Source organism: Ailuropoda melanoleuca, chromosome X (assembly GCF_002007445.2).
Source record: "Ailuropoda melanoleuca isolate Jingjing chromosome X, ASM200744v2, whole genome shotgun sequence".
NCBI classification, from domain to species: Eukaryota; Metazoa; Chordata; class Mammalia; order Carnivora; family Ursidae; genus Ailuropoda; species Ailuropoda melanoleuca.
In genome coordinates this window covers 2,156,995-2,173,586 of record NC_048238.1, presented here as the reverse complement: position 1 = coordinate 2,173,586, position 16,592 = coordinate 2,156,995, and the positions used below count along the sequence as shown (strand labels likewise).

The 16,592-nt window shown below is 47.7% G+C and overlaps 1 protein-coding gene across 1 annotated transcript in view; it reads left to right on the top strand.

Annotated features, from left to right (window-relative positions):
- Positions 1–16,592, top strand: part of PRKX (protein kinase X-linked) — a 108,251-nt gene that overhangs the window by 58,132 nt on the left and 33,527 nt on the right. Inside the window, exons 3-4 of the mRNA XM_011226978.3 lie at positions 1,863–2,126; positions 14,622–14,741. Coding sequence (XP_011225280.2) covers positions 1,863–2,126; positions 14,622–14,741 — 384 coding nt within the window. The remainder of the gene's footprint in view (positions 1–1,862; positions 2,127–14,621; positions 14,742–16,592) is intronic.

The following is a 16,592-nucleotide window of genomic DNA, read 5'->3' as shown; positions in this document are numbered from 1 at the left end:
TCCTGCTTCCTGTATCCGTCCGTGCCTCCGTACCACAAATCTTGAGCCTCCGGGGCTGCAAGAAGCGAGAAGGGGAAGCAGGACACAGATGTAGTTTTCGGTAACTGAAAACAGGGACCGTCGGTAGGTCCCCGTGGTTGGGTTTCTGGTAGGCAGCTTGCAGAGAGGACGGCATTTGTGCAAAGCCCATTTGTGGGTCCATGTCGTCCCACACGGCATCCTTAAGCAAAGGGTCTGCACGTTTCCACGTGCATTTTGTGAAAGCCTTCTGTATACGTGACCCGTGTTCTGCTAATACAGGGGAACACCGTGATCGGCAAACCACACATTCTTCTTTAAATGCTTTCCTTGAGCATAGTCGAGTTTTTCATTTCTGGGATTGGGATTTTTTTCCTCTCTTCCATCACGTGTTTTTATTTATTTGCCTTAACTCCTGCCGTCCTGACCACTGCATACGCTTATCCCTTTGCGGTCTTCCTTTGAGTTAATCTTCACGTCGTGGCAAGCTGTGTCCCCCACTGCTTTGTCTTTAGTTTGCTTTTTTTTTTTTTTAAAGATTTTATTTATTTATGTGACAGACAGCCAGCGAGAGAGGGAACCACAAGCAGGGGGAGTGGGAGAGGAAGAAGCAGGCTCCCAGCAGAGGAGCCCGATGTGGGGCTCGATCCCATAACGCCGGGACCACGCCCTGAGCCGAAGGCAGACACTTAACCGCTGTGCCACCCAGGCGCCCCTTGACTTGGATGTTTTTAATGGCCACCTTACCTGGCAGGTGTTTGGGAAGCAGTCTATCCATTTACTGTATATTTCCAGTTTTGATTATAGGGCCGGGGGGCCAAACCAGGTGTGATCCCTGAAGATGTGTCCACTCTGCATGAATTTGCTCAGGCTTCCAGAACAAATCCCACGGACTGATGGGCTTAAATAACACACATTTATTTCCCATAGTCCTGGAGGCTGGGAGTCCGAGATCCAGGCGGGCTGTGGCTGGGAGTCTGAGATCCAGGTGGGGCCGAGGCTGGTTCCTCCTGAGACCTTCCTCTGGCGTGTAGACCCTCTGTTCTCCCTGTGTCCTCATGTGGTTGCCTCTGTGCGAATCTGTGTCCTCATCCCCTCTTCTTAAAAGGACCCCAGTCCTATGGGATCAGAGCCCACCCTAGTGACTTCATTGTACCTTAATCCCCTCTTCAAAGACCTTATCCCCTCATACGCTCCCATTCTGAAGTCCTGGGCCACATACAGTTTTGGGGGACACAATTCAGCCTGTTGGCCAAGATTTTTCTTTTAAGATTTTATTTATTTATTTGAGAAAGAGTGCCAGCACAAGCAGGGGGAGGGGCAGAGGGAGAAGCAGACTCCCCGCCGAGCAGGCTTGATCCCAGGACCCTGGGATCATGACCTGAGCCCCCCAGGCGCCCCTTAAGTTTTATTGGTGCCGTATCTTAACTTCTGTCTCTAGCAGATTTTAACACCTGCCCACCTGTGTATTTTATTTTATTTTATTTTTTTAAAGATTTTCTTTATTTATTCGACAGAGATAGAGACAGCCAGCGAGAGAGGGAACACAAGCAGGGGGAGTGGGAGAGAAAGAAGCAGGCTCATAGCAGAGGAGCCTGATGTGGGGCTCGATCCCATAACGCCGGGATCACGCCCTGAGCCTAAGGCAGACGCTTAACCGCGGTGCCACCCAGGCGCCCCCACCTGTGTATTTTAGCATCCGTTCTCTGCACGCATATCCTCCCACGTACGTAGACGACATCCTTAACGTCCGTTCGTCCCCACACCGTAGCAGGTGTCTCTGGCTGACGTGCGCGCGTGGGGGACCGCGGAGCCGCTCTCACTCCCGCGCTGCTGTCCCGCAGGTTCTGGACGTGCCACGACGAGCGCTTCCTGTACATGCTGATGGAGTTCGTGCCGGGCGGCGAGCTCTTCAGCTACCTGCGCAACCGGGGCCGCTTCTCCAGCAGCACGGGGCTCTTCTATTCCGCGGAGATCGTCTGCGCCATTGAGTACCTGCACTCCAAGGAGATTGTCTACAGGGACCTGAAGCCGGAGAACATACTGCTGGACAGGGAGGGTCACATCAAGCTCACGGACTTTGGCTTCGCCAAGAAGCTGGTCGACAAGTAAGTGGCCGCGGTCCCCCGTGGCTGCGTCCGGGGGCCGCCGTTCTCCTCCCCGTTCCCGCGAGTTCCGTTGTGTTGGGATTCCACATGCAGGTGAGCTCGGGCCGTGCTTGTCTTGGTGCCCGACTCATCTTTCTTGGCATCTGGCCTCAGGGTCTGTCACGCTGTCGCAAATGGCGGGATGCCCTTTTTCAAAGACGAATCGTAGCCCGTTGTACATAGAGAGTACCTTTCCCTCCTCCGTTGACCTGGCAGTGGACACAGGTTGGTTCCATGTCTTGGCTGCTGTAGATACTTCTGTGGTGAGAAAGGGCATGCAACTATGTTTCCATTTTCTTCGCAGAAATACCCAGATGTGTCGTCGGGGGGATTGTATGGTAGCTCTATTTTTAACTTGTGGAGGAGCCTCCGTGCCGTTTTCCAGAGTGGCTCCACCAGCTTGCATTCCCACCAACAGTGCATGTGCATTCCCCATTCTCCGCGTCCTGGCCAACACCTGTTACGTCTTGCCTTTTTGATACTAGCCACGGACAGGTGTGCGGAGCTGTATCTCAGATTACGTATTCTTTTTATCAGAGTTATATACATGCATGTACTGCCCGTCAAGGAGCTCTCTCCCCTCCCCCCAGCTCATTGCCGCTCTCAGCAGAAGACCGCTGTCAACACTTGGCTCACTTCCTGGGACAGCTTCCAAAATTTTGCTCTTGCTGTCTCTTTGCTGCTTCTGAATCCTCATGAATTATGCATTTTTTTTTATTAAAGATTTTATTTATTAGAGAGAGAGAGCATCAGCAGAGGGGAGTGGGAGAGGGAGAGAGAGACTCCCCTTGGAACAGGGAGTCCAACATGGGACTCGATCCCAGGACCTGGAGATCGTGAGCTGAGCCAAAGGAAGATGCTTAACTGACTGCGCCCCCCCGGTGCCCCACGCTTTATTTACGCTTGTGTAAAAACTTCTTTTTTTTTTTTTTTAAAGATTTTATTTATTCGACAGAGATNGAGAGAACAAGTCAGGGGAGGAGCAGAGGGAAAGGGGAAGCAGACTCCTCACGGAGCAGGTAGCCTAATGTGGGGCTCGAACCCAGGACTCTGGGATCACAACCTGAGCCAAAGGCAGATGCTTAACGACTGAGCCACCCAGGCGCCCTGAGGAAAGCTTCTAATATACAATACTGAGACCAAAAAGAACCCATCAGAGAAAAAGCAAGTTAGAGGTTACAGCAACTAGGTAGGGAGAAGACAACTAAAGAAACAAAAACCTTTAAAGTCTATCATTAATCTCACCACAGAAGACAGTGCAAGCGTGAAACAAGAACAGGATATTATTAATGTTAATCCATAACATTTACAGTTGGAAAAATAACGTTCACGTGCCCAGGCTCTCCAAAAATACCGGAACCTTTCTCGGTAACTCCCTTTGAGTATGGGTTTTTAAATTTAATTTTAAATTAAAAGTAGATTAAAATCTTAATTCCTTAGTACATTTTAAGTGCTCCTAAAAGTACATGTGGTTGCTGGCTCCCATACTGGACAGGCCGATCTAGAAAATACACCTGTTAGGGGCACCAGGTTGTCTCAGTCTGTGGAACAGGTGGCGCTTGATCTCGGGGTTGTGAGTTCGAGCCCCACACTGGGTGTAGAGATGACTTAAATAAAAATAACACTTTAGGGGTTCCTAGTGACTTGCTGGGTTAAGCATCCGACTCTTGATCTCAGCTTGGGTCTTGGTCTCAGGGTCATGAGTTCGAGCCCCACGCTGGGTGTAGAGATTACTTAAAAATAAAAACTTAAAAAAATATATTTCTTGATGATGTGGGGTTGGCTAAGGTGGTAATTATATTCCCCGTATTGTGGAAACATCTGCATTTATGAGAACCTTGATTGTGCGGCGGAGCAGTTTTATGCTAAATGACTCATCTCTCTGGCGGTTTTTAAGAAAGCGGTCATCCTAGGAACGTTCTGTAATGCAGTTAAATTCAATCTGATTTTCCCCTATAGGATTTCACGTTATTACCTTTCTAAGAGTAAAGCACATGAAAATGAATTGCGTTTCCATAACCTTAGCAACAAAGACCTATTAACACAAAATAATTGGTTTCTAACGTTGAGGCTGCCCCCTATTGGTAGCACGTGGTATATGGTACATACCCTTTTTTGTTTGTTTTTGAAGTCCTTTATTTGGAAGTCTGATTCAAACTCACCAGATGTAAAATATTTCGCACATTTGCTCGATGATACGTTTGGCGAGCTGTGTTCCTCTGCAGTGAATCCAGTCTGTGTACTTAGCATTAAATGCATGATGTGGCTTCATACATCACATCGAACAATTAATTTACTTAAGACGTTGAACTTTGGGGAGCCTGGGTGGCTCAGTGCGTGAAGCATCTGCCTTCTGCTCAGGTCGTGATCCCAGGGTCCTGGGGTCGAGTCCCACATCGGGCTCCCTGCTCAGCGGGGAACCTGCTTCTCCCTTTGCCTGCTGCTTCTCCCTTTGCCTGCTGCTCCCCCTGCTTGTGCTTCTCTCTCTCTCTCTCGCTCTCAAATAAAATCTTAAAAAAAAAAAAAGACATCGAACTTTGGAAAAGAAGGCTTCATTACCATCTGGATATGTTGCTTTTTAAAAAATTTTCATTTGATTTTATTTTTTTATGTATTTCTGATATATTACAAAGAACTTCGTTCTTTAGTCATGGTTTTGTAGATGGCAAAAATGTTTTTACACCCTTCTTTCTGTGTATTTTTCTCGGTTTGCTTGATGAGTTTGGTCTCTCCCTTCTGGGCCAGCATTGGTGACTTGGTGCCTGTGGGCGTGTTTGCACGGACTCCCTTCTACTTTAGGATTCTGAGAACTGACATGACTTTTCCATAAACATGGAAGGAAACGTCCCCGGGAATCGCTACAAAAGACATGGAACCAAACAGAGCTTCATCTCCAATAATATTTTTGAACATATAATTGAGAAAAGGCGTGTTTCTTCTATTTTTTTTTTTTTTTTACAGTAAGGGTGTACAGCGTGGTTAAGCATGTTTTAATTCGATATGATTCCCACTCTATGAATTGTGTGCTTGTTTGCTCACGGTGACTCCGGTTCTCATGCTTACTCTTCATTCTCAGTAACGGATGAATTTTTCCTCTTCTAACATAATCTTACAGAACTCTTGTTTAATTATAGTGATAGCTCTTTTTCTTATATAAAAGTATTCGGTACACACACTTGCTATTATGCAGATAGGCTGCGTAACAGAAAAACGGACACATTAGGATTATTTCTCATTTTCTAAACTGATGAAAACAAAAGGTCCGATGCGTTTCATTTCATTATTCTGTTGTAGTTTTTAAAATTTAGATGTGACATTCAATGCTGTCGTTTGGATTTTCATGCCTGGCCTCTTGCTAGGGATGAATAACATTGTACCCAGTCTTTGACGATTTGTTACTTAACGTTCTCAAACATCCACAAAAGCAGAGAGGAGAGTTTACCTTCAGCCCTGTGCCCGTCACCCGGCTTCAGTAGGCATCAAAGCTCTGCCACCTTATTTGACTTTTAACCTCTCCCAAATTTCCGTTTCTTATTATTTTGTTTTTTTAAAAGATTTTATTTATTTATTGTTACAGAGAGAGCAAGCACAAGTGGGAGGGAGCAGCAGAGGGAGAGGGGGAAGCAGGTGCTCTGCCGAGCAGGGAGTCCCACACTCGATCCCAGGACCCTGGGATTATGACCTGAGCCGAAGGCAGACGCTTAACCGACTGAGCCACCGAGGTCCCTCATTTCCTATTATTTTTAAAGAAAGTGCCCACCATGCTCTCTCTAATGGATAAGGATTAAAAAAAAATTACATCAATGCCATGATCACATCTTACAGAATAAAAGGAAAAATTCCTTAAGATCGTCTAACACCCAGTCAATATTCAGATTTCCCCCACATCTCAAAAATGTCTTTTTCTTCTCTGTAAACAAGCATCTAACCAAGGTTTGTACATTGCATTTGGTTGGCTCGTCTCTTAGCTCCATTAAATCTGTAAAGTTCCCGTTTCGAATTTCCCTCCCGACCGATGGCATTCATCTGTGGAATGACCTGGGTTAAGCCCCCTAGGAAGCCCTGTGATCTAGGTTGGGTGGGTTACTTCTTCATGGTGTCCTTTGCCTTGTTCCTTTGTCCCCTGTGTTTCTTGTGAGCCGGTGGTTAGATCTTTGAACTGGATTAAATCCAGGCTCATTGAATCCTCCCTTCTGTTCCTTCCTTCCTTTTTGGCATTTTAGAAACAGATGGTACAGGGTTTTTTTGGTGATGTTCCTTTTGCCTGGTAGCAAGAAGCATGCAGTAGGTGCTTGTCCTTGCATATGTGGGTCCAGGTGTTCCATGCCCGCCCTCTCTTCCCACTGTCTCTACTCTGTCGCTGTCACCGTGTGACCTGTGGGCTTAGGGGCCAGCANGGTGATGTTCCTTTTGCCTGATAGCAAGAAGCATACAGTAGGTGCTTGTCCTTGCATGTGTGGGTCCAGGTGTTCCCTGCCCGCCCTCTCTTCCCACTGTCTCTACTCTGTCGCTGTCACCGTGTGACCTGTGGGCTTAGGGGCCAGCAGGGGCGCTGCTTGCTCTCCCATTCTGTGAGAAATGACAATGCTGATGCCCTCCCTCGGTCAGTCCTTCTGTATTTCTCAGCTGGAATTCTTCTATAAAGAGCCTCTTTCCCTCATAAGCCATCGGATGACCTTCAGATACTGTCCTTCATGAGAGCAGGAAGTCTCTCCTTCGTTCATTCACTTCATTTAAGGATTTGCAGAATCATGACCTGGGCCCTTAATGACCTCAAAGGGGGCCGTAGCATTTTTTAAAAAATACTGTTACCACTCAGAAAACACACAATCTCATGTGCTTTTAATGCAAAACAATCTTCTTGTTTTTCTTCTTCCTCCGTGCTTGAATTGCCCTCGTCTTAATAGGCAATGATCACTCCCTTGATAGGGAGTGACCACGTAATGGGTTCAGACTCTCCTTTTGGGTTGATGAAAGTGTTTCGACCTAGATAGGTAGTGGTTGCCCGGCATTTTGAATGTACCAAATGCCACAGAGTGCCTTGCGTTAAAATAGCAAATTTTGGGGTGCCTGGCTGGCTTAGAAGAGCACAGCTGTTGATCTCAGGGGTCAGGAGTTTGAGCCCCATGTTAGATGTAGAGATTACTAAAAAAAATAAATTTAGAACAGTTAATAAAATGGCAGATTTTATGTTCTGTGAATTTTGCCTCAATTAAAAAAAAGCAACAGTAGGGGCGCCTGGGTGGCACAGCGGTTAAGCGTCTGCCTTCGGCTCAGGGCATGATCCTGGCGTTACGGGATCGAGCCCCACATCAGGCTCCTCCGCTATGAGCCTGCTTCTTCCTCTCCCACTCCCCCTGCTTGTGTTCCCTCTCTCACTGGCTGTCTCTATCTCTGTCAAATAAATAAATAAAAAATTAAAAAAAAAAAGCAACAATAGTCCCATCTTTGTAGGAGCCCCTTCAAGCTGCCACCTGTACCCTCTTGCCAGCGTCCCATTGGCTTTGAGAATGTCCTTGCTTTCATTGACTAGAGGAAGCCCTGGGTCCCTGTACGAGTCTCCTCTCTACCCTGGAGTCAGCCACTTTTTTAAGGAACTCTGGAGACTGTTGGTGGGAAATAATATTTAAAGACCCCTCGAGGGGTGCCCTTTGCTGTGGGGGTTTCATTGCTTCTATGAATTCTTGGGGGGACGAATTAAAAAACATGGGTTTTTTTTATTTTCGAGAGAAGAGCAAACAATGAGTCCACACTTTCCTAGTTGTATTTAAGGCCATGGGTTTTTAGTTTTTATGAATTATTCTTATACCTCTTTGCTTACCCCAAAACTCTCACCTACCCCCACTGCATTTATTCAGAGCAGCAAGTCGTTGAAGTCCTGCACGTAGCTGACCTTGGTACTGACCGTGTAGTTGAAATGATCCGGCCCAAGATGTGGGTCAGAATGTTTTAATCCCTTAGTTCGGCAACAAGCCAGAGAACCAAGCACACAGTTAAGTTGTGAAACTGGTGANCGAGGGGGTTTCATTGCTTCTACGAATTCTTGGGGGGACGAATTAAAAAACGTGGGTTTTTTTTATTTTCGAGAGAAGAGCAAACAATGAGTCCACACTTTCCTAGTTGTATTTAAGGCCATGGGTTTTTAGTTTTTATGAATTATTCTTACACCTCTTTGCTTACCCCAAAACTCTCACCTACCCCCACTGCATTTATTCAGAGCAGCAAGTCGTTGAAGTCCTGCACGTAGCTGACCTTGGTACTGACCGTGTAGTTGAAATGATCCGGCCCAAGATGTGGGTCAGAATGTTTTAATCCCTTAGTTCGGCAACAAGCCAGAGAACCAAGCACACAGTTAAGTTGTGAAACTGGTGAGGGCCTTTGTTTCATGGAAATGAAAACCGAAGCTGTAAAAGATTGAGGGTTCGATGAGAGCCAGGCTTTGAAATCCATCCCTCTCTCTAATTCTTTCCTCTACACCAGGGCTCAGCAGACAGCAGCCCATGGGATCTGGCCCACCACTTGTGTTTTGTAAATAAAGTTTTATTAGAACGCACTTGTGTAGTTTGTTTACGTCTTGTCTACAGCAGCTCTCATGCTACAGAGCAGAGCTCTGTGTCTGCAGCAGAGACCAGATGGCCATAGACAATATGTAAACAAATGAATGTTGTTGTGTGCCAATAAAACTTTATTTATAGAGTAAGTGAGGGGCTTGGGAGTAAATAGAGCAAGAGAGTGACACTTGGCAATACATACCATTTTAAAAAAATTGTTANTTATTTAAATTCAAATCAGTTAACATAGAGTGCATTACTAGTTTCAGAGGTACAGTTTAGTGATTCATCAGTTGCATATAACACCAAGTACTCGTTACATCATGGGCCCTCCTTAATCCCCATCACCCAGTCACCCCGTCCCCCTATCCACTCCCGTCCAGCAACCCTCAGTTTTTTCCTACAGTTAAGAGTCTCTTACGGTTTGTCTCCCTCTCTGATTTTGTCTGATTTAATTTTTCCTTCCCTTCTCCTATGTTCATCTGTTTCGTTTCTTAAATTCCACATACAAGTGAAATCCTATGGTATTTGCCTTTCTCAAACTGCCGTATTTCACTTAGCATAATACCCTCTAGTTCCATCCATGTTGCTGCAAATGGCAAGATTTCATCTTTCTGGTGGCTGAGTAATAATTCCATTGTGTGCATTGTNGTTGTGTGTGTGTGTGTGTGTGTGTGTACAGCACATCTTCTTTATCCATTCATCTGTTCATGGACATCTGGGCTCTTGCCATAGTTTGGCTATCATGGACAGCAATGCATACCTTATTTATTTATTTATTTATTTATTTATTTATTTAAGATTTTATTTATTTATTTGTCAGAGCACAAGCAGGGGAAGGGGCAGAGGGAGAGGGAGAAGCAGGCTTCCCACTGTGCAGGGAACCTGGTGTGGGGCTCGATCCCAGGACCCTGGGGACCATGACCTGAGCCAGAGCAGACACCCAACTGACTGAGCCATCCAGATGTCCCGGGGCATAGCTTTTAATACCGATTTAGTTTCTGCGCAATGAAAATATATGACCTGTTCATATATTCACCACCTGGCCATTTGCAGATAGATTGGCTGACCCCCTGCACTAGACCGTCTGCTGTGTGAACTGGTTAAGACCGACCCGAAGGTATATTCATACCGCACATACCCCACATCTTCACTGTACAGATGAGAAATCCAAAGCTCTGAGGGGGAGATGACTTGCTCACAGTCCCACAACTGCCCAGTGGTTGTCCCTTGTGACTTCCAGGTCAAATTTCTTTCTGTTACCATCAGCCTTTAGTAAGGGGAGCATCGCAGAGCAAGGAGGAATGAAGAGGAGAGCTGTGCAGATACTTGCCGCTGTTGGACCATGTTAGTGTTAGGCTGGTCAGCTTGGGCCTGTGGTTACTGCCTCTGTATGCCTTGCTTTGCTCGCCTGTGAAGTGAGAATTGTTCCTACTCTGTAGGATTGTTGCTAAGAATGGGTGGATCTGCTAATTGCAAAGTACATCCTTAGAACAGTTCCAGGCACATAGTAAGCATTGAGTAGAGATAACGTGCTTCTGACTTTATCATCTCCATCGTCAGTATCCCCATCATCGCTACCACCATCCCATCATCACCACCATCCCATCATCACCAACCATCACCACCACCATCACCACCACCATCCCATCACCACCACCATCCCATCATCACCACCATCCCATCATCACCACCATCGCCACCACCACCATCACCACCACCATCCCATCATCACCACCATCCCATCATCACCACCATCACCACCACCACCATCCCATTATCACCACCATCCCATCATCACCACCATCACCACCACCACCATCCCATCATCACCACCATCACTACCACCACCACCACCACATCATCACCATCACCATCGTCATCACCATCATCATCACCGTCATCACCATCACTACCGTCATTACTATTACTATCATCACCACCATCACCACCACCACCACCATTGCTATGGACTGAATTATGTCCCTCCAAAATTCATATGTTGAAGCTTCAACCCTCCCAAGGCGACTGTATTTGGAGATAGTGATTTTAGGAGGTAATTAAGGTTAAATGACGTCAGGAGAGTGTGGTCCTAATCTGATAGGATTGACAACCTTATAGGAAATTGATTTGTCACAGTCCTGGAGCTTGGAAGTCCAAGCTCAGGGTGCCGGGCAACTTGGTTGCTGGTGAGGACTCTTGCTGGCTTTTAGATGGCTGCCTGCTCACTGTGTCCTCACGTGGTGGAGAGAGATTTCTCTGTCCCTGTTCTTACAGGACACCAGTTAACTGCGTTAGTTCATCTTGATCTGATATGATGTCGTCTTAACTTGATGACATCTGCAAGACCGTGTTTCCGAGTAAGATCACATTCACAGGCTCTGGGGTTTAGGACTTTTGGGGGAACACAGTTCGCCCCTGCACAGATGCCCTGGCAGGCGATGGGAGATGAACACACGAGCAGTTGCACATATATACTTTGCAGAGAATCCCGTCCACACGGTGTCCTACCCCCGCCACGGTGGAACTGATAACAGCAAGCACACTGAGACCCTTAGGTGTCACCTCGCTGCTCTCCAAGAGCTGCGTGAGCAGGGCAGAAGACCGGGAGCATGGAGATAATTCACAGCCTGGACCAGCGCGCTCTGAATAACATCCGGGGCTGTTTGTCTCATCTTTACAGCTTTACTGCTGCCGTCTGAGGCTCTCTAGCAGTTTATGCCTCTCTGTACATCCACGAAGCCCCGGGGCCGTTTGCAGGAAGGTCTTCCTCTGCAGAAGTATTGGGCTACCCGGGGCAGCTTAGACGCTGGAAACTTAGACAGCCTTCCACCTGTGCCTCTTACCCTAGACAGAGCCAGAAAGAGACTCACCTTTCCAAATGCAAGTGGAGAGGCTATATCTGATGCCTATTTAATGACCTGCCATCACCTCCACCTGGTCTTAATAGGAGCTAAGAGCTCGATTTCCAGCTAGCTGGGCGTGCTCCCAGCCTGGCAGTCCAGCACGAAGGGCCCCATAAGTTGGCCAGAAGAGCACAGGTGGTCTGGAGGTGTGCTCAAGGTCTCCGTGGCTAAAGTGGAGATCCCCACGCGACATTCTTCTCCCTGGCAGTACAGCACCAGCCGGACCCAGCTGTCTCTCGGGTTACAAATTCCCAGACTGACCCTTTGTCCAGCCTCTACCGAGGTCCTGCTCGCCTTACCTTGACTTTGTTGATCAGACACTTGTGTTTGCAGCTTCCCTCCTTGGAGGACATCCTGCTCTGCCTGGCCTCTTCCGTCCCTGCACTTCTTATAAAGCTTGTCGCAAAGTAGACTTAGGATAAAATGGGGCATCTTCCCCCTTTCTCAGTACACGGTTCCATGGTATTAGATGCATTTGTAACGCCGTGCAACCATCCCCCTGTCCATCTGCAGAACTTTGCGTCCTCCCCAAACGAAGCTCTGTCCTCACGAGACACTTACTGCCCATCCCCCTGCCCCAGCCCCTGGCCCCGCCATCAACTTTCTGTCTCTGCATTTCCCTGCTCTGGGGACCCCATACACGTGACCTCATACAGTATTTGTCTTTCTGTGTCTGGCTGATGTCACCGAGCGTCATGTCCTCAAGGTCCATCCACATCGTAGCAGGTGTCAAGAGTGTCCTGCCTTTTAAAGGCTGAATCCTGTTCCATGGTGTGAATGGACCCCATTTTCTTTATCCATTCATCCATTGGTGGGCACTTGGGTTGACACCTGCCTTTTGGCCCTTGTGAGTCATGCTGGTCTGAACATGGGTTTTCATGTATCTCTTTAATACCCTGCCTTTGTGTCCTTTGGGTATATGCTGGGACGCGTAACGGCTGGATCATATGGTGATTCTAGGTTTCACTTCTCAAGCACCCGCCATATTGTTTTCCACAGCAGCTGCACCAGCTTGTATCCCCACCAGCCGTGCACGCAGGATCTCTGTTCTCCACGGCCTCACTGACACTCCTGTGTTTTTCACAGCCATCCATCCCGATGGGTGTGAAGTGGTCTGCACTTGTTTCCTTCCTGCGAACCAGGAAGCAAAGCCACAAGGAGGACCTGAACTTCATACTCATGGAAGCCCCATAGCTTCCTCTTTCTGAGCCACCGCTGCCCGCCTTAGAGACATGCTTTCATCTGTCAGAGTCTTAGCAGGCGAGGGGTGTGGTCAGCCATCGAAAGAGAAAGACGTGGAAATCAGTAGGGCCATCTTCTTGACCTCCAAAGTTGTAGCTTCAGATGTCTGCTGTTCCCTGCCATCAATTAGCTTCCTTTCCATCCATACAGAATGTGCGGGGCCATGCCCACAGGTGCTTTGGAAGGAAGGTCAGGTGTGTGCGTGGTCGGCGTGGTGGGGAACACCTGGGGCTGCCGTAACAGCACCCCGCCCAAGGGGCTTCGGACAGCGGTATTCTCCCGCGGTTCTGGAAGTTGGAGCTCGGGAATGAAGACCTTCTCAGGGCTGTGGTCCCACAGTGGCTCCCGAGAGAAGGATCTGTAAGGAGCCTCTGTCCTGGCTTCAGGTCACCTAACGCGGTTCCTAGAGGGTAGACGCCATCCCCGTGTCCCCAGTGGTCTTCCCTCTGTGTGTGTTCCTGTCCTCATCTCTTTCCCCCCCACCTTTAATGAGTTTGATGACAAATAAAAATTGTACGTATTTACATTGTATAATATGGTTTTTAAAAGGCTTATAGTGTGATTTAATACAGATTGTGACGTGATTACCACACTCAAGTTAATGGACACATCCAGTCATGTCAACTGGTTACCTTTTTTTGGGGGGGGGGGATGGTGAAGACACATAAGATTTGCTCTGGGTAAATTTCGAATGTAAAATACGGTCTTACTAAGTGCTCCCCGTGCTGTACATGACATGTCAGGACTTACTCATCTGATACTTGGAAGTCTCTACCTTTTCTAAAAAAAATTATTTTACAGGTGAGTTCTGGGTCGCCTCCATGCCAAGGAGGCGTGAACCAGGAGAAAGTGAAGAAAATCGGTCTTGAATTTTCCATAGAGAGTAAAATTTAGAAATCTCAGCAGAAACATGACATATCTGTGAATTTTAATGGAACGTGGTGCCTCTTTTTAAGTATAAGGAGCATTCTCTTCTAAGGACAAGAGGAAAGGAAGTCCGTATACCTGTCGTGAAACAGACAGATCAGAGGCAGCACAGGGAAGGGGTGACCAGAGTAAACCCAACACACCTGACCACCAGAAGCTCCATCCTCTAGTCTGGGTGCAGTTTGGGGGGGCTCAGCATCCCTTATCACTTCTAGCCTGCTGTTCTCTGGGTGAGGGTAGAAGCTAAATTTTTGGCAAGTCTCCCCTCTTCTGCAGAGACGGTCCTTTCCAAAAGCCACCTGCTCCATTTAAACCCTTAATATCCCAGTGCCGCTTAACCTAAGGATTTCTAGAATGACCACGAGCCCACAGAAACGTCGAAAACACATCACACCTTTTGGAAGCAGGTGCAAAGGACAATGAGCACCAGCTTTGCATTTCCTCTGGAGGACAGAACCGGCTCCTTGATGGAGCAGACGCATAGGTTCTTGAGGGGTTAGGGAGTGAATTCTTGAGTTTTTCTCCCCGTCGTTTCATAGGAAAACAGGTACCGTGGCGTTCTTGTGTTTCCGTAACCGTGGTAAGCCGCAGCAACAGTGCACGGCTGTGATACCAACGGCTTTTCTTCATTTCTGTTCGGGTTAATGAGCGTTTATAAGGGACCGAGTCCTTAGAGACAGTGTCGGCGTTACTGTCCAGCACGGTGGGTCCACGGGGTGGGGATGGGGCTTCGTCATGGTCACCGGGATCGTTGTCACTTTCGGTCCTTCGGAGACGCACGCGTTCACCCAGCACCGCTGACTTCTGTGCATGTCCTTCTCTGTCCCCAGGACGTGGACCCTTTGTGGAACACCCGAGTACCTGGCTCCCGAAGTCATCCAGAGCAAAGGCCACGGGAGAGCCGTGGACTGGTGGGCACTCGGCATCCTGATATTTGAAATGCACTCGGGGTGAGTAGGGCTTCCATGGAGAATCAGTGCGTACTCTCTGGCACTTCCCCTCCCCTGCTTCTGGAACGTAGGTGCTTTTCGATGGCAAATACCCATGGTGTCCCCCCATGCCGGTTTCCCTGTGCCAGCATGGCAGTGGGGACCCACAGTTAAGGGTGCTTTCATAAGAGCAAAAACACACAGGAAGCACCAGTATTTGGGACCTTTCTCCTACCTAAATGTGCCTGTCTTCCACGAATATAATATTAAATCTTCTGCAGGGACTCTTTTTGGAACAATGCAGAAAGCTAAGTAATGATCATATGCGTTGGGTAAAGATAAATTGCATACAGTTTAGGACTTTATGGAATGAGTCATATGCTAGGAAGGAGAGCGTGTGCCCATACTTGCTTTCACGGTTCCACTTCCCCCCACATCCAGATACCAGAGGTGTTGAACAGGTATCAAGGTATCACCGTGATTATTAAATAAATACTCCAGTCTGGCTGAGGCACGAGACAGGTGTGCTCTTCTCTACCAGAAACATAAAGCAAGCATCCCCCGCTTAGAAATCATGGACGTGGGGGTTCCTTCTGGTCCTACAGAGGAAAGGCTCTTCTCTGATGGTGCAGTGACGGGCAGCTGGTCTGTGGGGTGCCAGGACGCCGGCCATGTGGCTCTCAGACGTGCGGCCCCTCTGCCCCCTTCTGCCCTCCCTGCTCTGTCCTTTGTCCTCCTCCTTCAGCTTGCTTATTTCCTGTGGGAGAGCTTGGCAGACGCTCGCTCTTTACTCCCAGCTGAACCCAAAGCCCGACCCCATTCCACACCTGATTCCCTGCAGGCCAAGAGCAGAGCTTTTTGCCTGGAAACCTTCCCTTCCAGTTGGAAAGAATGATGGAAAGAGGCGTATTTCTGCATTGAGGTTGTGGCCAGAGTGGAGTCTTGTGAAAACCTGTATTTGTCTGTCTGTTAACTATCTATCAGCTATCTACCCATGTATCTATCATCTATGTGTCTGTCATCTGTTATCACATATCTCTCTTTATCTATCTATCTATCATATCTATCCATCCGTCTGTCCATCCACTTATCCATCTATCAATCCCTCTATCCATCCATCACCTGTCTATTCTGTCTGCCTGTCTGTCCATCCGTCTATCCATCATCCATCCATCCATCCATACGTACACCCAACCATCCACCATATCTATGTATCTGTCTATGTATGTATGTATCTGTGTATCTATCTATCTTACCTGTCTATCCATCCATCCATCCCTATAGTTATGTCTGTCTACTTATCCATCCATCATCAATATATCCATCCATCCACCCACCCATGTATCAACCATCTATCTATTCTACCTGTCTGTCCATCTATCCATCCATCATCTGTCCATCCATCCACCCACCCATCTATCATCCATCTGTTTTGTGTGTCCATCCATCCCTCCCATCCACTTATCAGTCCATCTACCCATTCATCCATCCATCCTTCTGTTTGCACATCCATCCGTTCAGCCAGCCATCCAGCCAGCCATCAGTCTGCCATCCATCGATCCATCGTATGTGTTTATCTGTACATCCATCCCTCCATGCATCCATCTCTGTATCTATTTTTGTCTGCCTATCCATCCATCCATCCATCATCCATCCGTCCATCCACCACCCATTTATCTATTCTGTCTACCTGTACATCCATCCATCCATCCATCCACCCACCCACCACCCATCTGTCATCCGTCTATTCTGTCTACCTGTGTCCATCCATCCATCATGTATCAGTCCATCCACCCACCCATCTGTCTATAATCCATCTATCTATTCTGTCCATCCATCCATCCGTCCATCCATCCATCCATCCATCCATCC